General features: G+C 39.6%; 1 protein-coding gene across 1 annotated transcript; it reads right to left on the bottom strand.

Annotated features, from left to right (window-relative positions):
* Positions 1-6531: 6531 nt before the first annotated feature.
* On the bottom strand, positions 6532-24646 carry LOC140995036 (immunoglobulin-like domain-containing receptor 2). The gene is made up of 10 exons (XM_073464921.1): positions 24601-24646; positions 20316-20699; positions 17394-17513; positions 13845-13901; positions 11162-11308; positions 10862-11029; positions 10282-10410; positions 9543-9888; positions 8349-9084; positions 6532-6754 (listed from the first exon to the last, which is right to left on the bottom strand). Exons 1-10 carry the CDS (start codon positions 24644-24646, stop codon positions 6719-6721), a joined length of 2169 nt encoding a protein of 722 aa, XP_073321022.1. The 3' UTR covers positions 6532-6718.
* Between the last annotated feature and the right edge of the window lie 11 nt (positions 24647-24657).

Here is a 24657-nt window from a genome sequence, read left to right as displayed (position 1 = left end):
TCTGAGCTGTGGGTATCTTCGCCTCATTCCACACACCGCAGTCATCGTCTCATCTCTGGCCACACCCCGAAACAGGTGAATTCATCCCGGCCTGTGACGTAGCCAGGTGCACGGAAGTCCCCTCCCCCCCCAAAAAAAATCAGGAGTGGATGACTCAGGAAGAGCTGAGGCTAATTTAGCACCACATAAATAAATAAACAAACGTGCTATTATGAGGATTTATACTGTAAACATTCGTGTCTCTGCTGCAGGCTATTCAGGCCACATTCAAACTCCAGTACAATTATGACTCATGGACTTAATTTGCTTTCAAATGTTGGCCGGTTAATTAAGATGGAAATGATTAGCAGATGATTTTAAGTCCTACAAAGCAGATTTCATTTTTCCAGTTAAAACTCACATTTAAAGGGGCACTATGTACTTTTAGAGAAGAAATTTAAACTCATTTTTTTTATATTTACAATATCAATTAGGTAATAATACAAACTCAGAAATATTCATTTTCCATGAGTGAATAAACAAGCTGTTCTCTGAGGAAAAAAAGGTCCCCAGAACACTGTTTGAAGCTAGAAAGGTGGCAGGGTCCGCCACATATAAACAAAGTAAAACAGTATGAAATTGTGTTGTCCTTTAAGGTCAGTTTTATTATTATTATTGGTTTATTCAGTCATGAAAACAAATAGAGTCTGTTTAATTAGTTTGTTCAGGCATTAAAAAAATCAGTCAGTGAAGATCTTTCTCTTCATGAGAGGTGAAACATCTTCAAGAAACTCCAGGTGCCTATGATACAGCACTTACCATGACCTGGATGACTGAGAACCTTCATCAACATCTTTCTCTTGTATTGTTCCTTGGTATTACTTTTAAAACTATAAATACTGAATCAAAGTATTATTTGGGTAGATCAACCTTTCAACTATAAAGAAAAATGAGTCAGCATTTTCTTTAGGTGCAATCAACCATTAAAACTATAAATAATGAATCAGACAGTAGTATTTGGGTGATATCAACTAAGGTTGGGCTGATGAACGATGCCATCGTCCATTGCCGATGGCTGACAGCCATGGACTGCTCCCTGACCATCGTAACATTGTGATTTAAAAGTGAATTTTATTTGGGTGGACTAAACCTTCAAAACTATAACAAAAAGTAGGGTCCTGAAAGTGCAGTCTCTGCTACTGCAGGAATGTAGTACTGGGGGTGTTTTCTTCATTCATCAACACTTAGATGTTACTCTGAAGTATAACCACTAGATGTCAACCTCAACATGGTCTAAAACCAGAGCTGGATCTGGATTATTCTGTGAATTCTGTTAAATTCTCTTCAGTTATACTATAAAACCGAGCTGTTTAGTCCCTGGAGGAAAGACGCTTTTCAACATGTCCGCCCTCATAAACGTCTGGGCCCATCTGCATATGAATCACAGTACTCTACCAGTGAGTTGTGCTGAAGTACTTTCCGAGTCCTTCAAATTGTCAGACATTGTTTTCCCTCTGAGCACTGCACCCAGTCTGCACCTGCGGCACTTCAGAGTTTTTCTTTCCTGGAAGCTCTGCCAAGATCCACTTGTTCTCCCTTATATCCTGTCTGTCCTTCTGCTGAGGCCTGAGAGAACAAACACAACCTCACTCATTGTTCACTTGAGATGATTGCATGCAGATGAAGTTTAAATTGGCCTGAACACTTTGCCAGCTCATCTAAATCCACATACATACTGCAGCTACTGTATCTATGTGGAGTCATATAATTAAAACAACCATCACTTAAATATGCACACAGATCAGTGATTGAAAAGATGGTTTTAACAAACATCATTTTTGTGAGTGAAATAAAATCATGCAAACATCATGTTTTTATGTCACATAGGTTTATCGATCAGGAATCAAGGGGCTGCACTGATTTAAACAGTGGTGGGAAGTAACTAAGTACATTTACTCAAGACCTGCACTTTCTTTTCTTTTTTACAGTTCTGAGGTACTTGTATAACTTGCAGTGATGGAATGTAACTAAGTAAATTTACTCAATTATTGTACTTAAGTACAATTTTGAGGTACTCAAGTATTTCCTTTTTCTGCTACTTAATACTGCCACTCCACCACAATTTGGCAGCAAATATTGTACTTTTTACCCCACTACATTTATTTGATAACTTCAGTTACTAGTTACTTTTCACATTACATTAATTGATTATGATTTAAAAAAAAAAAAAAAAAAAAAAAAAAAAACACATTCCGATTGTCAGAAAAATGCTGAATATCAGATTCGAAAATCGTCCAGGTGGGTAATCGGTCGACCTCTAGTATATAGTATTTACGTACATGTAAAACCATATATATTATTTACTTTTACTCGTACTTATATTTTAACTTTTGTTACTCAAGTACATTTATTGTATGTCATCAGCAGTTGGTGGCGACCATCCTGACCTACTCTCCCAAAGTGTAGTGTAAGAACATGAGTTGGGAATGAGACTTAAAAATCGACTTTTCTTACAAATAGGACCTTTAAAGAATTTGCTAATCTGCCATCAGGACTGTGTGTTTATGGTTTGATCTGATTTTATCAACAGAGACCAAACAACCCTCCAAATATCACCAGATTTTGATTCAAACTTTGATTGCTGATTGGTGCACAAAAGTACCTGGCATCACATTTCGCCGTCCATGTCGACCCAGTGAGGGGTGTACCAGCAGAAATACAAACAAACCTCTGGCATTGTGGTATATGGTGATGTCATATTTCCTTGATGATGCCTCTGTAAAGCTCAGGAGGGAGTTGCTCAACAACATTCCTGACATACTCTCAAACTGTGAGTGGTCACTGTCTGAACTGATCCCTCCCATCACAAACAGACACTACATGAGCTCAGATGTACATACAGCCTCTCTCAAACACACAGAGAAGACTACATATAAAACAAGACCCAGAAGAATGAGTGTGAATGTGAAAATAAAAATAATTCCTCTTACAGTGTCTTATAATCAAATCGTTCCTGCCATGGTGGAAGAGGTATTCAAGTCTTTAACAGAGGTAAAAGAAATGATGCCAAAAAGTAATAGTCCTTCACTGAACTTCTTTCCCAAGGAGAAGCACAGAACCGTCATCAACTATTCCTGTTCCCTTATAACTTAAAAAGGACAATTTAAAGGAGACTTAAAGGTGGAACTTCATTAGCAGCATTAAACAACTTAAACCAATAGTCCACAGGCTGTATAGGCAACTGAGAGACAGGGAAGGACTCATACAAGTTACAATCCGCTCACATATGGCCAATAAAAAGTGATGAATGCATGTAAATTGCTATAAATTGTAACATAGAGCCCCTTTAAAGTCCCATTGGATTGATTTTCTTAACAATCGATGGTCCATGGGCGCTGACAAATTACTTACATTTTTAAATGAAAGTGCTCATTATGTAGAAAAATGGCCCCAGGAGTACAGTATTACACTCTTGGATTGTTATGACTACTAATGCTTTAATATGTAAGCAGCATTTCACTGTTGGAGCTGATTTTAACCTCTTCATATACTGTTGTGTAGTTGCCTTAAAATCATTATACTATGTATTTAAATTTTAATCTAGAGTATCAAGGAGAAAAAAACACAATATTTAAAGATCGTGAAGTAGCAACATAGAGTACCATAAAATACCAATACTCAAGTAAAATACAACTGTATGAGGTGTACTTAAAGCTACTACAAGGAACTTTGATATTTTGTTGTATTTGGACAAAATCAACCCTCCAGTTGACGAAATCAAAATCAAAACCACAAAATATGTCAAAAATAAAAATATCTAAGGAAAAATCTCCTGCTTCTGTTACTTGTGTAAAAACAGGCTCTTCCAGTCAACAGCGGACCCGGTGGCTGCATCAGTATTGAATTGAGACTGTTTCATAACAAGTTAAAAACTCCTGACAGCAGCTTTAAGTGCAGTTGTTAAATAAATGTGCTTAGCTGAATTCCACCTCTGCTTGTCACATAATTCCTTGAAATAAATACCTTGGTTCAATGATTTATGCTAAGCTAATTTGCTAAGAAGGCGGAGATATAAACCCTTTTGGTCTTCATGTTTGTGTTATGCCAAACTGGATCTTGCCGGTTTAATAAACAGACACTTTATGGACTTAAGTGTTGTAAGAAATTATTTATGTGGACGACAGAACAACTGCGACACAGATAACTGTGGTTGAGCTGGCAGAAGTGATATGTGAGTTTTGACACAGCTGTGCAGTAAAGACAGGCAGTCAGTCTGTGATTAAAACAATGAACAAAGACATGAGTCATACTCAATTACACATTGTCTCCTTTACAGAAAAGTAAAGACTCATCTCTCTCTCTCTCTCTCTCTCTCTCTCTCACACACACACACACACACACACACACACACACACACACACGTCAGTACCAGACAGCAGAAAACACAATGAAAGAAAATTAAACACTGACATTAGACTTTTCTCGAGACATGCCGACCCAACGCTGAGGCAGGAATGATAAAATACTGCATGGTGTAATGTTAGACAAAATAAGCAACACGACTGATGGAGAATCAGTACGCTAATGTGTGTTTTCTTTTGTGTATGTGTGTGTGACTGCTGCTGATAACACATGAAGGTGTTGGTTCAGCTGTTGACTCAGCAGCGATAAGAAAAGGCTGAATTACAGTAATCAACTCAAAGACACTTCATCTTATGTACATAGAAAGCTTAGACAAACATAATCGTTTACAGATTACAACAATCGTATCACACTGCACACATAAATAGGTCGAGTTTATATATAAAATGTTTTCATTATGTAGTACAAAAATGTTTTAAAGGCAAGAGCCTGCTAAATACCTTAAATGTTTTTAAAAAATACAAAATGTCTTCAGGTTTTAGTCCCTTGGAGAAAATAGTTACTTTGTGCAAACTAACATGTTTTAACAGAAGTTGAAAAGCTCCACTGACACACAGGGTGGAGACAAAATAATGTTACTGCTTCATGAATGAGGACCGTGACTTGGAAATCATTACTGCAATGCTGCGACACATGTGGGTCATACAGGGTCAGAGGCCAGACTGCAGTATTAGGCCTAACCCATATCAATTTGGTACTTTGTCAGTGTAGTTTTGGATTATACTGTATGTTGTCATGAATTTCAAAATGATTCCCAGTAACAAAATACATTATCAAATACTTTTATGACTGGCACTTCTGCAGTTTGGGCACAAATTCATTTAATTTCTTTAGAAATCCTCTCCCATCTTATGTTTTACCTAAAACACTTCACTAAACTATAAACCAATAAACATCTAATCAATTGACAGAATTATTTTCTAGCTGATAAAAGGTCATTTACATTTATGACTAAGTCACTTAAAGCAACATAAGTTGGTTTTATGGCCACACAGCGGCAATAGAAAAAGCTGTAAACACACTGGGATATTATCATCTTCTAAAGCTGTTAGGGGAAACATTTTCGCAAACAGTTGCTTATTTACACGTCCAGCAGTTACAGAGCAACAAATTCATTCATTTGGAGTCGTGTTTCTGTCCACCTGATGAATGTAAGTCCAATATTCACTTTCACTGTAGTTTTGTTTTGGTCTCCCAACAACTCCTGAGGGGAACAAATGCTCCACAGTTTTTACCAGCTAGTCGCTAACTCTAGCTCTTAACTTGATCATGAAGCACTGCAGCAAGGTTATAGGAATCAGAGAAGCTAGTCTGCCTGAGTTATTCAAGATAAGACAAGCCCACTACACACGGAGACTCTCCTCACAAGTAACCGTTTAAAGGTACAGAGCATTAAAACAAATAGACAGCAACAGCTATTAGCTTGCTAAGTAGATAGGCACATGCACCTTGCTGTAGTAACGCTTTACTGTCATGCATTTTAGAGAGAGTGAACCAAAGTTGCAGGCTGCAAAATTAAAACAATGAGCTGAAAGAGGCCACAGCTCTCTGTATAGTTGAGTGGAACTGCAGAATTGAATAATAAATAGTCAGCACAAGTGACACTTAACACATTCGAGCCATTGTCAATCTAAAATATTGCCGAATGCAGCTTTCAGAGTTACCATCCTTTTCCTTGTTTGCATTATTTTGTCCACTCCCACTTTAGATACACATCCTATCAACATTTGGAAATGTTAGTTACTAATTCCAGCTTTAGTCAACATTAAAATCTCCTTGCACAAGCCTTGTGAATTAGGCGCTTTAGTCCCTGAATATGTTACTGAATGACACAACTGAAGCTACAATATGTCCTGTACAATAATGGTGTTGTCATATACCTTCTGTTCGACCACTGAGCTCTTTAAAATGCAGATATCTCATCAAATGGAAATGAATGCGCTCATTGTGCTGGAAGCGTAAAGCAAGTCTCTCCGTCTCAGAGCCTTTTCTATAGAGACGAGGGGAGACAAACAGTGTCCTGCTGGGCGGGACAGTCCAGGTCATACACCCAGCTCACATTGGTTCAGTGTTAGTCCAGCCGAGATACATATGAGGCAGTCGGTGACAGAAACTGAACAGTGATGATTTCATCATTCAGCGACGTCACAGGCAGAAACCCCAGTGACAGCCTCGATAGTAAAAGTCTGTAGTCCATTTCTTCATTCAGCTTTCCTTCAAAGTTTGCTGTTCTTTGCATAAATCCACACTCATTTCTGTCATCAGCTGACATACAGTTTCTGCAGAGTCTGTTCGAAGTGCTCGGTTTGAGCGGCTTTCAGACGATGAGGGAATCCCGGCTGAGAAGAGTGCTCTGGTGAAGATAAAAAAAAGTGTAAGCGATCAAAACAAGAGAGTTTACACCAAAGGATGAAGATCTTTTTCAGTAAAATGAGAGAGTAAAGTGATAGTAAACATTAGCCAAACGGGGTTATTATGGTGGAATAGAACCTGGGACAAAATGCATTTCAACTCCTTTTTTCAAATTAACTGAATATTTGATCAAAAGCTAGTAAATCATTTGATCTTATACAGGAAGTCTTTGATGTTGAAAACCTATTTGGCCCAGGTTTTATCAGGGAGGAGACAACCAGTTATGATTGTTATGGAGAGTAGTTGGATACAGAACAGAGTTTTCTACCTAGTTTTCACTGTAGTAGCTTCTGAACCTGACCTGTCAAAGGTACAACAACAACACTTACTGTGGGCCTAAAAACTTTCTCAACCTTAGAGTTCATGATGAGTTTGAGTACTCCATTGTTTTTTTAATATCAGCAGGTTTAAGATACATCATCCAATCCACATGATAACTCAACTCTCTAAGTGCAGGGCTCATGAACATTTCAGGGGTCTCAGTTTAGTTTTATTTTCAGAAATATTTTGAATAACCACCAATTACATTCCTTTGCATCAGCTTGAAAAAAGGATTAGACGAAAAGTAATCTTGGATCACATGTACATCTAAACGTTCAGAAACTGATAAGCCTGACTAAAGATACAGAATAAATAAACTTCCTTTTTAAAGCATGTTTATACGTACCTGCAGCTTAGAGCGGTAGTTTAGTTTGAAGGCAACTCTGTTATTTCTCAGGTAGCAGTATGCTTAACTTTGATCGCTTTGTGTACTTATGTTATTTGATGAGCTAAGCCTCTTCTGGCTTACTTCATGGATGTCCACAGGACATGGAGGACATCTACAGTGCTGTATAAATAAAGCTTATCATAATTGCCACTAACTACTGCTACTTGGTGGAATAACTCCAGGAACTTTTGAACCAGATAACCTAAACTCAGGAACTAAACTAGAAACTAAAAGACTGATTTTAAAAATGAATTAAAAGGAGACTGAAGTGGACAACCTGTTTGAGTAAGTTTATTTATATCTGCTGTGAGCCGTGATGACACAATCAGCAAATCGAGTTTTAAATCTATTGTTTACTTGTTTGTTCTCACATCATTGCTCCCTCTTGTGACTTCCTCTCCCCTTGAAACAGCTACTGGGTCTGTGTTAACCAGTCAGCCCCCTGCAAGCTTCTCCCCAATACTTCCAAAATCATCATAAACTACCTGTGGCGTCAGGACTTTTTGCTACCTGGAACTATCATGTAGGAACTAAATTTAATCTCTGGTTGTCCAGTTAAATGCACAGTTTACTTCCTAAGTTCCTCAAAATGTTCTTCAGGAAAGGTCCTAGTATACTCCCTTAAAAGTCGGGAAATACAACACTGAGTGTTAAAGACTTTGTAGTTAGCCTAGTGTTAACTCTTTTCAAACATTTTCAGAAGCACCATCAACTTGTTTTAAATTACTAGAAAAGATGCAAGCTCCATTCACTGCTGTTGATCTGCAGATAAGTGTTACTAGAATACAATCCTGACAATAATCTAAAAGGCCGAAATGCAACTCACCACTTTGCGGCTCTTGTCTCTGGGTTCCTCTCTGCGCCCGGGCATAGAATGAGCAGGAGGTTGAGGTGAGCGAATGTTTGCTGGGGGCGGCCGTGGAGACGGCCTGTCAGGTCTGCTTCGCTCTGTCTCTGTATAAGGAGGCAGTGACTCCACCTCAGGTCTGTTACTAGGAGAGCGGCTGCAGTGCCGACTAGATTCCCCGCTGCTTTTTTTCGAGCTGCTCTTCGAGGGTGTGTCTGAATCATCCTCACCCCGGGTCCCACTCTTGCCCTGGCCGACCCCTCGCAACTTAGCCTTACGATCGAGCAAGCTGTTCAGGAACGTGCCATCATAATCCCTCTCTTGAGAAGAAGTAGACGGTGGACTGACTCTGGGAGGAGGTGGGACAGGGCGCTCGCTGTCCCAAGTGCCACTCCTCTTTTTGGGTGATTGAAGTGGACTTATGGCATGTCCGTTTTTCCTGTTTCGTCTGGGATGATCTTCACGGTCGCTGCTGTCTTCAAACTCATTTTCATTATTGTAATAATGCTGTGCTGGACAATCCCGGTAGGAAGGATATCGACTGAACTCCAGAAGCTCCATGTCATAGTCTCCCCTGTCTTCCTCTCTTTTCTCTGTAGCTCTGCCTCCTCTCTGCTTGTAAGTGGCAGCAAACTCCTCCAGCTCATCCAGTGAGCCGGTTCGTCCTGCAGTACGATACGTCTTTCTCTGCAGATGCTCTGAACGAGGGTTCCACCTGCAAAACACAACACAAGGCCAAGAGAAGGTCAATAGATTGTGATTATTGTGTATGCCAACAGATAATATGTGTTTGCAGTCATATGCTGCTACACTTTCATGCAGCTAAGTAAATGGGTTACAGTTGGCTTTTTCCAATAAGTTGATTGCTTAAATGTCATCTGTTGTATAAAGAAAACTTGCTTTCTGTAATCTGGTAAGGAGTGGAGAAACATTTCTCCCAAAGAATGCTGATGTCTTGGTCACGTATACAGGATTTTACTGGATTTGTATTTGTATTTTTGTGCAGGGCAAACAATTAACTCAAAATAACTCCACCCAAGTCCAACTTAAAAGAAACCTACAAAAAATAGATTCCTGAAACAGTTTTTTCCACCACTGAAAATTTTAAACATTTGCGAAGTAAGTGAAAACTGTCCTCTCATTTCACCCTCAGTCTGCTCTCTCTTTCTGTACCTGTTGGGGTTTTCCTCCTCGCTGTGATTCTGTTGCCGCTGATTTCGGCCGGGCCTGCGCGACTGAGAGGAGGACGGAGGGTCGTCGCTGTACCGGCGTGGAGGAAGGGGCTCCTCCTGGCAGCGGCGAGGCTCTGAATCAGGGTCATCACGATATCGTTGCGGTGAAGGGGGATTGTCACGGTAACGCTGTGGCTCTGGGCTGCGGGTGTCACGGTAGCGTTGGGGTTCAGGCTGAGGGTCGTGGTCGGGGATGGCAGGGAGAGCTTTCTTCTGGACGTTTCTGTATGTTTGGCGGAAGCCGGTTTCTCCCTCGTGGAGGGAGCTCAGCTCAGACATGCTGCAGGCTGGATGTGTGAAAATGAAAGATTAATAAATGACTGAGAAATAAACAAATAAATCAGAAGTTTTCTCTGTGAGGAAGCACCAGATTTGATGAAATGAAGGCACTGCAGAAGAAGAAAGTCGGAGTCAAGGCCTGCAAATTTGAGTGAGAATTGTTAAAATGTATCGTCTGCATGCACACCTGCTACTATGCCCATCTGAACTATAGGAAATTCAATAAGCAGAATGCTTGTGCAGAGAGGCATGCCAAGACAAGCTCAAGAGTGCAAGAAGGCAAGAGGCACTAACAATAGTAGATGTGCAGCATGCATTGACTATTGATTGCGTCGACATGCAACAGAAGATCCAGACAGCATTTTCAGAGAGTAAATCCACAGGATGTTTACGAGGCTTACACTGGTGGCTGATGGACCTGGCAGGGTTGAAGTGAGCCAGTTGTTTCTCTACATACTGTAGCACCCTGAGAGAGTCCTGATCCTGAGGTGACGGCACGCGGTAGGGAACCCCTACAGCATGCATGGGCACTGCAGATACAGACTTGACCCATCAGCATGTAAAACTTCGGTTTGTGTTTGTGTTAATTGTGGAGCGAGGATCAACCTGATGTTTTTTTCTTTATTTTTTATTTCACTATTTCATTCCAGTTCTATTGTTTCTGGACATGATTGCAAAATAAAAGAGTCAATACACAGTAATATGAGAATACACACACATCAATTTTTAACTATCACATGTAGAAAATAAAAAAAGGAACTAAAAGAAACTATTACTTTCCTGTTAAAACTTTTTTTGAACGCTGTGCATGAATGCCTCACACAAAGGCAGTTTTTTCAAATTAAGTTTATTTTAAGTTTTATAAACTCTTGGGATGACTTGAGCGAGCTAAAAGATAAAAACAAAACAAAAAACACAAATATGGTCTTTCAATTATTTTTAAAACACAAATTCACTTGTTAATAAAGAAAAGGACCTCACCTGCTGTGAGTAGGCTGCCATCCGAAGGGGGGACAGAAGACATCTTGTCCACCAGGGACGGGGGGGCGATGGGAACCATCGTAGGGACACCAGTGACAAAGTATGGAGGGTAGACAGGTGATTGAGGGGTGGAGGTGCCCGTCTTTATACCCTTACCTGCCTCATATACTACAAAAGCAGCACACAATCCCATTCAGACTTTCAATAAAAAAAGTACTTCAACTTTCAATCAGCGTAAGTAATCTTTAGCATATCTGTGTGTGTGTGTATGTGTGTGCGTGTGTGTGTGTTTATACTCACGGTGTCGAGGGCAGCAGCATGTGTCAGGGCAGCACCAGCAGCTGACGTAGCAGCAGCAGGAGTGAGGACAACACTGACACCAACAAACGCCAACAAACAGCAGGAATAAGATGCTGCCGAGCGCCACCGCCGCCACAAACACCCACTCTGGAAGTACACACAACACAAAATCCTACATATAAATCAACACATACAGTAGAGCATTTACATACAGTCCCCTCTGAAACTATTGAAACAGCTCTGATTGATTTTGATTTTCCATCTTCCCTCAGCTTCAAAATTGCTTGCTTTTCTCCCATAGTCATCTCTCTGGTCTTCATGTCGGTTACACCTTTTTAACTATAAATGAAGTCTGCAAAGGCAAAACCCAAAGCTGAAAGTGAGAGTAGAGAGCTATTTATTGTTTGAATAATCAATGATAGGACACACCTGGGCAGCAAAAACACCTGTCAGTCACATGTTCCAATAATTTTGCTCACTTGAAAAATGGGTGGGTTCAAACAAAAGGTGCTATTAAGTTTTTTAACAGATCTAGATGTAAATACCTGGAAATGGAAGCTGACATACTGATCTCTAGTCTCATATTCATCTTTTGGTGTCAAACCCAGATGTTTTCAGTGTACAGCAAAAATAAAGGAATTGGCCTTGCTGCTCCAATAGTTTTGGAGGGGACTGTAGATACACAACAGTTTGATTTGATCAGATCACTCTGTTTGTTGTTTGGCTTGAAAATGGCTGTTATTATTTATCATTTTACACCCTGAATATCTTTGGACTCACAATAGACAGTTAGAAAAAAACAGTCAAAACCGATGCAGAACAACCAGAGATATCTTCTCTTTAACCCCACACATTCCTCTTCAATGTCAAAACTTGCTGCCTGCATTACCCACAATGCAACTTGCTATTAGTTGGGTCAGTAGCAGCAATTGTAGCCTCGAACTTAGATGAGGAGTTGGCTATAGAGGTCTGTTAAGCTCACTTCTTTGTAACTCCACATCCCCAGTTTATTTTTTGTAGTTTTCATATTGATCTCAAGTGACATTACTTGAGCCAGTTTATCTAGTTTCATGCAGCTCCCTCTGAATCCACTAAAGGCTTTATACAGCTTACTTTACATGTGCAGTATTGCTCGTCAACACCTGTAAATGGTGCACAATCATTGAAGTTCCTCTGTCTGTACTTTTTAGAACAGTATATCGCCATGTATACACAGACTAAAATTAGACTGCGTCTGCATTACATGTAGACTATGAGCCTCTGTCCAAGTTGCATACTGTATACTTTTAAAGCCTAAGTTTGAGAATGTCTCATGTTTACATTAGAAAATGATGGAAGCACACTTTCAATCTTAACTATTTAAAATGGGAGCTACAGATGTCCTAACATGTATTAGCATTAGGTTTATAACAAGAGAAAATCCCTAATAAGATGGCAGTGTGACCATTAAGTAACTGCAATAACGAGAGAAGATAATAATAATAATAATAATAATAATAATAATAATAATAACACAGTGAGGAATCATTCCAAACTGTAAAGCTGGGACATCAGCTAGGGACATAAAAATGTTTTCCCGGAGAAAATTGTTTTTCTTGCGATGTAATAAATCAGAACAAATTCAATCTTAACTATGAGTTACAAAAAAGGAAGAGATGATTTTAGTATTCGAGTAATCGGCCGTTGAAGTGACTGATACAGAAAGTACAACAGATAAACTACATGTATCTGTCTAGAGGGACAAAGCAAAGGAAAGGGAAGGAGAGGGCAGATAAGGAAATCTTTAACAATGTAAAACCAACAACAAACACACACACAGGAAACCTGATTTTGCTACAGGAAGGAACAGGGCAGTTTACACTGCTCTGTAAGATACTGACCATTCGGCTGTGACAACAAATCAGCTTGTAATGTGATCTCATCTGCAACTATTATGACCCCTACACACACACACACACACACACACACACACACACACACACAAACACACACACACATTTCAGGGCACTGCACTGTGGGAGTCGATGTCATCAACAACATGTGCGTATGCAACACTAACACCAGAGATAAGCATGCAGTAACCATTCATCATACCATGTCTTTTTGGTCGACCTCCACACAATTCATCTATTCATCTATCCTTTCCCACAAACTCGCTGATAATGAACCCCACACCCCCCTTTGATCACTGTGTGTTTACTGGAGTGTCCAAATGATGTGGGATGACATGCTAACCACAGCCATAAATAACTATAATGACCATAATAGCTGTTTTCCAGCACAGCTCATCTTAGTGGGAGTGATGGCCAGCTCATTATCTGATGGGTGTGGATCTGACGGTTGGGTTAAAAAAAGCTCTGAATTCATTCTGGTAAAAAGTCATTGTAGTTGAATCACACTCTGGAGAATAGGTTAGAGAGCATCAGAGCGGTTAGCATAGGAACCATTAAACATTGGGGAAACATTTTTTTGTCTGCCTCTCTTTATCAGATCAGTTGTCAAATGTCAGAGATCATTTCTCTCCTAAATGCCCTGGATCATCTGCAAAAATATATCCTAGAGAATACTCCACCACCACCACCACCACCATCCAAATGGTTCCTACACCCATGATTAGAGCAGTAAGTAGGGTTAGTATGAATGGAAGGAAGCAGGTGAGGAGGAGAATACATTATGCCCATACCTGGCATAATCTTCAAATCAAAGTCTGGCAGGAGATCTTCAGGCACACCTGAGAAACCTGGAGAGAGACAGCAGAGGTGACAAAAGGAGGAGAGGAGAGGAGGTTGATATAAATTTGAATGATTGATTCAAAGAAAGTTGCAGCAGCAGCATGCATGAGAAGAGAAAAAGACAAAAACAGAGAAAAAAGATATATAGATAAAGATAGCAGCATGCACCAGAGGACGTTCTGGTCTTGTTCCAGAAAGTCTTCATATCAGAGCAACTGATAAGCAGTTTGATCATCTGGTTTCTGATTTTACAGTAAAGGCTGTGAGATTATCTGTCTGGTAAGAAGACAGACTGGAACATGAATCATTCTCATGAAGATAACATGACAAATAGGCAGGAGCTGTGAGTAATGTTACATGCAGAGCTGCAAAAGTCACAGGTGGGAACATTCCTCATGTTCAGAGCCAGAAAACAGGCTGCAGAGAAACATTTTGTTCCTGAAACTGTTTATTTGTCTGTGACTCTCTGTTGCCAGAAGAGAGTAGTAGGTCCTGAGTGAGACTTGGACAACCATAAGTCCATTACTTCTCTCTGTAATAGTCTTTCTCCAATTTGATAAATCATCACGCTTATCAATTCAGGAATAGTTGCTATAGACAGCCAAAGTTGAATGCCATTGACACCAGTTAGTTTCTGCAGCTGAATGTGTTCTTTATCATGCTGAAACATGTTTCTGGGCTTTTCTGTAAATTATCTGAGATAAATTAGATGTATTCACAACAGGAATGCTACAATTTGAATACCATACAATTTCAACAAACATTAAAAATGACTAGTTCTTGGCTGAGAACAGTGACTTCCTGGATATTGCACTGATTGTCTGGCAACCGCACACTGTCGACAAGACTCTTCCCAAAGTGTCAAACTATTCTAACTACAATTCCCATGAGGCTTTGGTAGCATGGCAATGGCCAATGTTAATGGATAATTTAACTGTTGCTGCTTATGTGTATATTTAACTTGTTTTCATTTGATTTACAATTTTGGTTCATGTATTGGTTTTATTTTTAAATTCTCATACTGTAAATATAGTGAATTTATTCTAAAGTCTAAAAGAAAAAGTTTTTAAAATCAATTTTGGTAGAGGGCGAGATCGATTACTTCTACACATAAATGTGTTTCAGGACAAGGAAAGCCAGAAATAACCCAAGCCGTTAAACATCACCACCTGTAAACTGTCGTCCCTGGTATCTCTAGCGTTGTGTCTTTCTCCTTTCATTTTCTTTTTAAACGACTCCACACAAGGTCAGCAGATGTCTGAACCAAACATTAACATGACAGATGAGGGTCAGTGTGTCACAAGCTGGCAAGAAAATGGTCCTCGGTATGTTTTGTTTGAGCATGTAATTTGAAGATTTGTGAAAAGTGAATAAGCCAGAGTGTGACGTGAGCAGATGCTGGTGTTTTACCGTTGATTGAGTGATTATCACAGAGGGTAGGAGAGGAGTGCAGGAGAAAGAAGAATTGGAGGAACAGAGAGCAGGCTGGACTATCTTGGCCTGACTCTGGCTGACAGTGCACATACCTCACTTAGTATCTTTCTGGAAGGCTAAACGTGTTCTTTGCTGGATTAGAAAACAGAGAGTTTATTGTGAAGCAGCTGAATCACCACATGAATTCAAAAAACTTTAAGGCACCTCTATTTTACATCTGTTTTTTTGTCTTCTGTCCGTCTCCTGCTCGAGCAGTAAAAGGAAGCTCACTTGAGGAGTTCCCACTTACTCATGAATTTGCCTGCAGGCTGGTGATTCACTGAGATTTAAGTAAGTATTTTGGGTTTGCTTGTTTTCCCCTATATGGTTATCCAGGTGCAAGGTGGTGTTTGTACACTGTAACGTATAATCCTCCTCCTATAGAGATGAATTGTAAAGGGAGGGTGAGCCTATATGCTGGTAGAGCTCTACAGAAAAGGGGGTAAATAATAGTTTGTTACAGTATTGGCCGTGAAATAAAACATATCAGTCGATCCCGAAGATTGCTTATGTTTAAAAAATCCTATCTGATGATATATTGTTATTAGATTGAGCCCCCAATATTGATATCCTCAAAGGTCCAGCATCTGCAGACTTTTAGACTGGATACATTTTTTTTTTCTAAATACCGATCTGTTAAAATTAACACCATGCAAGAAATAAATCTTGTGGTGGGAGCACATGGCAAATGACGTGGCCTTATACCCATTTAAATTTTTTGTATGTTGTATCATTCGCGAGTAGCTTCTGAGCTAAGACAACTCAAAAGAGAGAACAGAGTGAGGCAGAATTCTTCCTCCTTTGTATCAGCCACTGATTCCTCAGAGGTCCACATCAGTCGAGTGGCTCACATGGTGTCACCCTCCATCTTTTGTATCACTGTGCTCTGCTGTCCCTCCTCTACATCATTAAATCATCCCTGTCTCCTTCTTCTGAGCCCGTTTGCTCAAAAGACAAAAGACCCGCTGAGCCATTCGCTGTGGCCCCAACTGTTGTTATGGAAACCCGACAAGTGCCTCACATGCCATATTAGTTACACCAGGACCACAAAAATACAACATGTTGGCACTGTGATAGACTTAGGGTCTCTCATGCCAGGTTAAAGACTGCACAGGGCAACTCATGTTGCATAATCTTATCCAGTCTACACCTTTAACACGTTATCATAGCAAGGCTGTACCCAACATTTAAACGGATTCAGAACTCACTCAAGTCCTTGCAAACTGTAAAAGCTTACTGTCTAGTACTTGTGTGTGTGTGTGTGTGTGTGTGTGTGTGTGTGTGTGTGTGTGTGTGTGTGTGTGCATACACATAAGTCTCTGAGTGCCAGCCAAACAAAAGTTCAGCCTCACAGTGAATTAGAGCACCAAGAGCCACATAACCTCTCAGCTGTTGCTATGGTAACATTTGTGACAAAAAGAAAAGCACACGACACTGTAAAGATACAACACATCGCAAATACTCTTACTCTTACACACACACACAAACACACACACACACATAACACATGCATACACACACACATAGGCTTAAGTGACATAGTAATGTGAAAGTCAAAGACTGAAACAAGTGATAACTATTCTGCAGTAGCTACGTTTCAATACCTTGCTCTATACAGTTACATACAGTATGAGTGAATGCAGTTGCTATGGTTACAGATTAAACAATGCCACTGCTTGTTATAAATCAGCTCATTAATGAGCCTGTATTGTGCTGTCGGTGATGAATAGGTCAACTTATAAAGGCCTTGTTATGTAACAGTAGCTCATTGGAAAATTCAATTTACACTAAATGATGTGTGTTTTTGTGTCTATATCTAATTATGTATAAAGGATCAGTCAGACTCCCCTTCAGTCCTGATATTAAAATAGGAAATGAGAGATGAAAGTTTGTGGTGGGACACTTTCAATAGTCTACCACGTAAACGTACACATAAAAGTTCAACAATGAAGAATGTGCCAGAGCTTTAATGGACTCAGACTAAAATCCCTTCCAATAGGCATGTTGGGAGAGTAGCGGCAGCTTACCAAGAACCAGCAGCTCCACAGAGGCTTCGTTTGGTCCCTCCAAATCGTCAGATATAATCACTTTACAGATGTAAACTCCACTGTCTCCCCACTGGACCTCTCCTATGCGCAGGTCTGCCTCTGCAGGGAGAAAAAGGGAAGAACTTGTAATTACAAGCAAAATCCTCTGGACTGAGTGTTTTTGTAGCATCAACAACTCCAACAGAGCGAGCTGAACATGTGGTGTCAATTTCAGAAGTCAGAACCTCCCACTTAAAATCTCCTTCATATCTTATAAGCAAATTAAGAGCATAGAGATAGGGGAAAAATCGAGTCTTACATGCATCGTCATTCTCTCTTGAAAGATCATGTCTCAATGCAGAAAAAGTCAATAATCAAAAATTTAAAACCCAATTCTTGACATTATGACCACCTGTGTGTATGTTTGTTATGGCTGAACCAATTGGAAGGTTAAACGCAACAGATGTAAACATGTGCACTGTGTTAACAATCTACACTAGGCTACTTCTTGACTTTTGGTGAGGAAAGCTGAGCATGATCAACGATAATGCAAGTAAATTCAACTGTTTGTGTTTTATTACGAATCATAACAAATGAAGTATGTTTGAAGAGTAGCAAGTAGTCCCACAGTGAGAATAAAACAATCATGTATATAGTAATCAAACATTTTGATGCATCAATAATCACTTTATAATAGTATTGTAGTCCTTTGAATGGAAACAAATCCTGAGCTGCCTAGAGATTCACACCTCTTTAATTAGATCGACATTTAGTTCTGAATCTTCACTATTTGGAGCAAGGAGCTTTTGGAAAATAAGGCTTGCCTAAGTCAGCAAGATACTGTTATTTTAATAATGAAATAATTACAATTCAATTTTTATTCTTGGCCAAGAAGTGTAATCTTGTTAGCTCAAACTAATGTACAAAATTACAACCTATGGTCATTTTTCATGTTTTTTCTAATTATAGAAGCAAGATTCCAAAGAAATGCTGTTTCATGTGACTGAGATGCCAGAAACACAATTCAAATATAGTTTTGCCAGAGAATCCAACACACAGGACAACTGGGTCACTGACTCCATTGTATGCGCTCAGACATGTAAATACAGCAGAGAGGAAATAGGTTTTATAATTCACTTCCTTTTCCTGTTAGCTAAGGAAGAGGGAGGAGAGGCCCGCTGACTGCACAGCACATCTGTGACCAGTCTCTCCTTCGACAAAGTGACACCACCAGCATGCAATCTTTTATTCTAAAACTGTCTACTTTATTTTCATTTAAAGCTACTTTGAAATAAATTAGACACACATTCTGTTGGTTTCTTTTAGACTTTTAAATGACCATGAGTGTGTGTGAGTGTGTTGATTTGTCTGTGTTAGCCATGTGATTAACAGAACACCCCCTGCCCGGTGCATGCTGGGACAGACTCCAGCCTCCCAGTGACCCTGAATAGGATTACATGGGTATGGATGACTGGCCGTCTCTAGAGGCAACATAGTTAGAGCTTTCACTTTTTGCTACACTGACCTGTTTCAGCACAGGAGGTGAAGTGGGACAGAGGAAGAGAAAAGATAAAGTGAATGAAAAGCCTTACACTGAGAGAAATGAGTGTGCGGATGGTGGGATGCGAAGAGATCTAGAGAGCGAAAATAAAAGCGGGACATTGAAGTACATCAGAGGGAAGGAGTGAGAGGTCAGGATGAATGAGAGGACAGCGTGAAAACCATTTCTTTTGTCTGTGTTCCTGGCTGGGGAAGAGAGGGTCGATTCTTCAGCCAGAGTTAGAGGTCTATAAATCTGAGGCCTACAAACAAGACTACCTCACTGTCTTCAACGAGCACACACACACACATACACACACATGCAACCACAAAAACACATGCATGTATGCACAGTAGTGTCCCTTAAATGATCTTTGCATGACATGATGGTAAGGCTGTTCTTTAATGTTGCCTTGGACTCATGTTCGCACACACTGCTAAAAGAATGTGGTCACATGCGGCCCAGACCACCTCTGAATGTGGTCTGTCTGAGTGATCAGCTCTCAGTTGTGTCTTGGGGTATTCACACCTGTACTTAGAGCTGTCAACTTGTGATCGGATCACTTAGGACAGATGTTTATACAAGGTCTGAACAGAGAATATTATACTTTTTGCACGTGTCTTACCTCCAGTACTTGCCAGGCTTCACTATCCGATTGATCAGTGATTTCTGTCTGGGTGGATTTAAGATGTGAGACCATTCTTCTCTCAGAATAAACCTCTCCATCTCTTACATCTGACATCAAACTCTTTTCTACTCATGCCAAACTGTAGAACTGGATAATAACTGTTGAGTTATGCAACCCGATTGTTCTGAAAGCTCTAAAGGTTTTCAGTAAAGCCTACCCTGTTTCACTTCAGTTTGGGCACTTAATCAGGAATCTGTGGGAATAGGGGGGGGCAATGCTCCAATTTATGGCTTTCATAAAACTTGCCAGGCTTGGCTGCAGGTTTGGATCAATATGTTACAGAAGATTCAGAGAAGCTGCTTTTCTTTTATGCACAAAGTAAACTGGAAGCTCCCAAAAATAATACGCTTTTGACTTGGTTTCATTATACGTCTCTGGGGGGGTTATTTGTGTTACTTGTTATTTCTTTCATGTCTTTCTTTTGTTGTTTTTCTCTTTTTTGTCTTTTGTGTCAGAGGTCTAGAGTATTTGGCTTCAATAATTTTCCAATACAACTTGTGAATTGTAAGCAGATGGACTGAAATTCCATCTAAAGCTGGTTCAGCTTAAGTTCAGCCTATAACACTTAAAGAAATGTGTTGGCATGGCTACATGGCTGCTGTTTGATTTGAATATAATAAGGCATGAGGTGAGTTTAAGCATGGACCTCAGAGAACCAGAACCGCAGGTGCAGTTTTTACTACAGAAGTCTTACTGTTGATGATGGAGATGTCTCTATTCTTGTAGTACTCTGACAGTGTGATGGAGGCACCAGAGATGGACGCCACAGTTCGAACCGTCCGGCTGCTGTCAGCGCAGTCGAGGTAGCTCGCCGTCATCCCCGTCTCATACCCTCCACCGACTCCTCCGGTTCCTCCCGTCAGCCCACCTCCACCCAGGCCTCCACTCAGGCTGTCGGGGAAGTTGAACGAATCCCGCGTGCGGTCGCGGCAGTACGACTTGTAAACCCACTGCACCACGGGGGTCTGGGTGGACACGCTGTTGTACTGACACGGGAGGACCACTGACTGGAACAGCACAGCGTGTCTCTTGTCATCTCTCACAAACACATGAACCCCCGAGCAAGGAGGGAGGACAACTGTGGGAGGATAGGGAGATAATGAGGAAGGATCAGTAAAGTGTGAAAGAAGGAATGGTTAAAGAAACTTCTGGGTAATCATTAATTATGTTTTACAACCCAGAAAAAGTCACACTCCTTTTTCTCAGAGTCATAACACAAATCTGAACACACAGACATGATGTAGATACTGTTGGATTTAGTGTGACCTGAGGTTGTCACAACATTTAAACTTCTATACAATATTAAAAATGACTAAATGCTATTTATTTATGTTTTAATTTTTTTTTTAAATAACAACCTGCACATAGTACTGGCACATAAAAAAGTCACTGAACAAAAAACAACACATTTGTGATGTTCATGTGCCACCTTGGTTAGAAAATCTGATTGTACTGATTGTAGATCTGCCTTTTTTATAGCTCCGATAGTTTTGATACTATCGAATTAATAATTAACAGAGATTGAGAAAGCACCTAAAAAAATGAATAAATAAAATCAAGAAATCTGCTTAGAAAACTTTCTTTTAAAGTTGCTCTTTATAACTCCAGAACATGCCTCTGAATCATCACGTATTTAAGTTTTCCTTGAGTATCAAACTACTCCAGCAATGGTTTTCTGTACACCATGGGTACACTGCAAATAGGAGCTGCTAATAGCCAATTTGGCACGGTTTTAATGGTGCCAATTTGTTGTTGGTGGGGCACAGTTATCTTGATTTAACAGTTTCAGACTTTACAAACACACCACAGCTCTGGCAGCCAAAACAGGTAGTAACTGGGATCGTGTAATGAGAGGGTTTTGAGGATCACTACAGCTGACAGCAACACACATTGAGTCAGATGCTGAGTCGCGGTTTAAGGGGAGACACCAGTACTTGTTTGCTAACTTTAAAATGTCTGACGGATCACATGCTCCCCTCACATCATACATTTTATTCGCAGACAAGATTAGGCAAAGAAGAATTATGATTATTATAATACTGACTGGAAACACATATTCTTATTTTCCTTTTCGCTGGAATGTAATGAATCATTGTGCAGTTTGGCAAGATAAGTGTACAAAAACAAGACTGTTTGACTCAGTGAAATCTCACTGTGAGCTGAGTTGACCTGACGTTGTTTTTGAGCTTCTGAAGCCGCAGGACTCTGAGTCACATGATGAGCAGGAGCTCGAGCTCCATAGTTTAACAGTAACACACACTGGAGAAGTGACCATGTGAGAAAAACACACCCACACACACACACACACCCAGAAACATCTGCGTATGCTGCTGTGTATGTGTGTGTTTTTCTCTGGATAAGCAGTGGGAGGTGAGACTGAACTGGACCAGTGAACAGGGATGAGGTGAAGGATGAGAGGAGAGCAGCTTCGCTTAATCAAGACCAGGCCTGTCGAAAGAGCTTTGTTTTTTTTTTGTTACTAAGAATGAATCTAAACACCTTCTGTGGCGTCAGAGAACTGACAGATTTAATCAGAACACACCAACAAGCTACATCAAGCACAATGTCATGTATACCAAGGCTATTTGTTCTAGGTTGTTTACAGACTTTCATGACTTACACCGGCACTTTTTCTATTAAAAAACATCACAGACATAAACAGGGATACTATCCAGTGCTGAGACAATTGGTCAGTTGATCGATTAGTTGATAAAGAGAAAATTAAGCAACCGCATCTGATCACTGATTGATCATTAAAGTCATTTATTCAGCACAAATGTCAAACATTAGCTTGTTCTAACTCATCAGATGTGAAGATTTGCTGTGTTTTCCTGTTTTGAATGATTGTAAATTGAATAATTTTATGGCTATTACAAAACAAGTAATTTAAAGGTGTTATACAGAACTCTGGGTAAGATTTTGTTTATTGTTTATTCCCTTTCAAGCTATTTGCTGATTCAGTAATACTGCACAGTCAGTTTATACTATGTGAATTTGGAAAATAAAACTGTACAATTGTATTTTTTTAGTTTTATTTTAATTGAACATGTATGTAATATACAGCATTATAAATACCTGTTGGGCATGCTGTTAAAAATACAAAGAGATTGTTCTTAAGAAGCTCTGAATGCTATCGTTCACACCTTGCATGGTAGTTTTGTGCTTAAACTTTTCTTAGCAGTAAATACTGGCATTCTATATATATTTATTTAAAGGCTTTTGTGTGTCATCTGAAGCCAATTTGGTTTAAAGTAAAAGTTTGGCTGGAGCTGTGTGGCTTTAGGGGGGAAAAAAAGAAGCATCGTTTAAATTCAGACCGAGAGGAATCAAGCCGACTAAAACATAAATTCCTCAGTGAGAACTTCAGTCTACGACTTCTAGGAACTGGAACAAAAAAAGCCAGGAGGTTGGTCTTCCTGGGATCACAGGCTGTGGGGCAATCCAGGCTTTATTAGTTTTTCAGGGGAAGCCACCTCCAGAGGAGAAAATGAAAGCAAGAGAAGGAGGAGGAGGAGGAGGAGGAGGAGGAGGAGGAGGAGGAGAAGGGGACGGTAGTTACTGTTGTAATATAGAACAGAGGAGCCTTACTGAGAATGTTTGGGAAAATTTGAGTGTAGTATCAATGTTTTGTTTTCTAAATGTGTCTGATTTCATGTGGAGAGAATAATTTCCTTTTCCTAAAACTTTTAGAGAGGAAAATATATAAAAAAGCTGTTTCACTGACTCTTCACCTCTCCCTTTTGCTTTTCATAGACGTGTTATGTGTCTCTCATGTGCATTTTCATTTAATTAAAATGATACTACTCAAAGACACCCATTATCAAACACCCTCCTGTGATTGATTGATTTTTGGGGCTGATAACGATATTAGAATTAAAAATTCTGATATCAAGTCCCGGCAGATATACACACATTTTTTCGCAATGATGCCTAAAAATGTGGTTATCAAAAACTTATTGCAAAGATATGTAAAGGCAGGATATTTTACAGTGTAACAATAAACCTTATTGTCTAAAATGATATCAGAACACTGAAACAGTAATCTTCACTGGGGATTTAATGATAATAAATAACCCTAAGCTTCTTTTTTCAGTATTATACATCAGACATCATAAACTGACAACAATATATTTATATTGACAAATAAATCATCAACCTTGAATTTGTAATCGGCCGATAGTATATATTCCAACTGATATATCTGTCGGGCTGTAATTAAAGTTGTGAGATTTGTGCAACTTCATGTCTTAAAATGTCTTTTTTCCATATTCAGTTTACTACCATCATAATAGACTAAGAAAACCAGAATATATTCACATTTGAGAAGCTGAAGCTGATCATATTTCTTGCCATTTTTGTTGAAAAATGACTTCAATTATTAATCAGTTATCAAAATAGCTGCAGATTCATTGTTTGCTGATATTTCTATAATATCAGTGAGTTACACTGTTGGTTATGCACATTTATGAATACACATCTAGGGTAACATACTGTCATTTTTCTAATTTGATTTATTTGTTATTGTCTGTATGTATAGGCCTGCACGGCTAATTCACTTTACATGAGTCTACTATGTCTTTAATCATTATTCAAAGTATTTTGTCTGTTAAAAGTAGAAGTCAGAGCTCCTAATCCACAACCCTCATAGCTTGTGGTCGGATCATTGACACATGACTAAATATCAGTCGCCTGCAGTCTGCTAGCATACCGGACCAGAGGACACCAGGCTACAACTGCTGCTACAACTTCTCAGTTAAATAAAGCAGCTTTAGGAAAAGTAGTAAAATAATATCATCAGTACGTGGGGAAAGCTTCATCTAACTAATTCGTCTGTGAGGGCTCAGTCATTACTGAGCCAGTACAGCTAGCTTAGTTACAGTGACGTTAGTTTGTACTTCAAACTTCAATCAGAGCTCAACAACCTGTTACTCCCTCCACACACTGGTTTCCATCTTTTCCCCCTCTTCATCCTCTCTTACCTGTCAGACAAACGATGAAAATCCACCACGTAGGCATTAAAATCATTTTCCAAATCC

Source organism: Pagrus major, chromosome 4 (genome assembly GCF_040436345.1).
Source record: "Pagrus major chromosome 4, Pma_NU_1.0".
NCBI lineage: Eukaryota > Metazoa > Chordata > Actinopteri > Spariformes > Sparidae > Pagrus > Pagrus major.
Note: the sequence above shows the minus strand (reverse complement) of the source record. Positions and strands in the feature narration are given on the sequence as shown.

Bases quoted from the DNA above. Each gene is read 5' to 3' on its own strand.
- LOC140995036 (XM_073464921.1), bottom strand. From the start codon at position 24,646: ATGATTTTAATGCCTACGTGGTGGATTTTCATCGTTTGTCTGACAG. The intron at 17,514-20,315 runs GTAAGACTTCTG...TTCTCCCTGCAG, and splicing joins AGACATCTCCATCATCAACA to AGGCAGACCTGCGCATAGGA. The intron at 10,411-10,861 runs GTGAGGTCCTTT...CTGTATCTGCAG, and splicing joins TGGCAGCCTACTCACAGCAG to TGCCCATGCATGCTGTAGGG.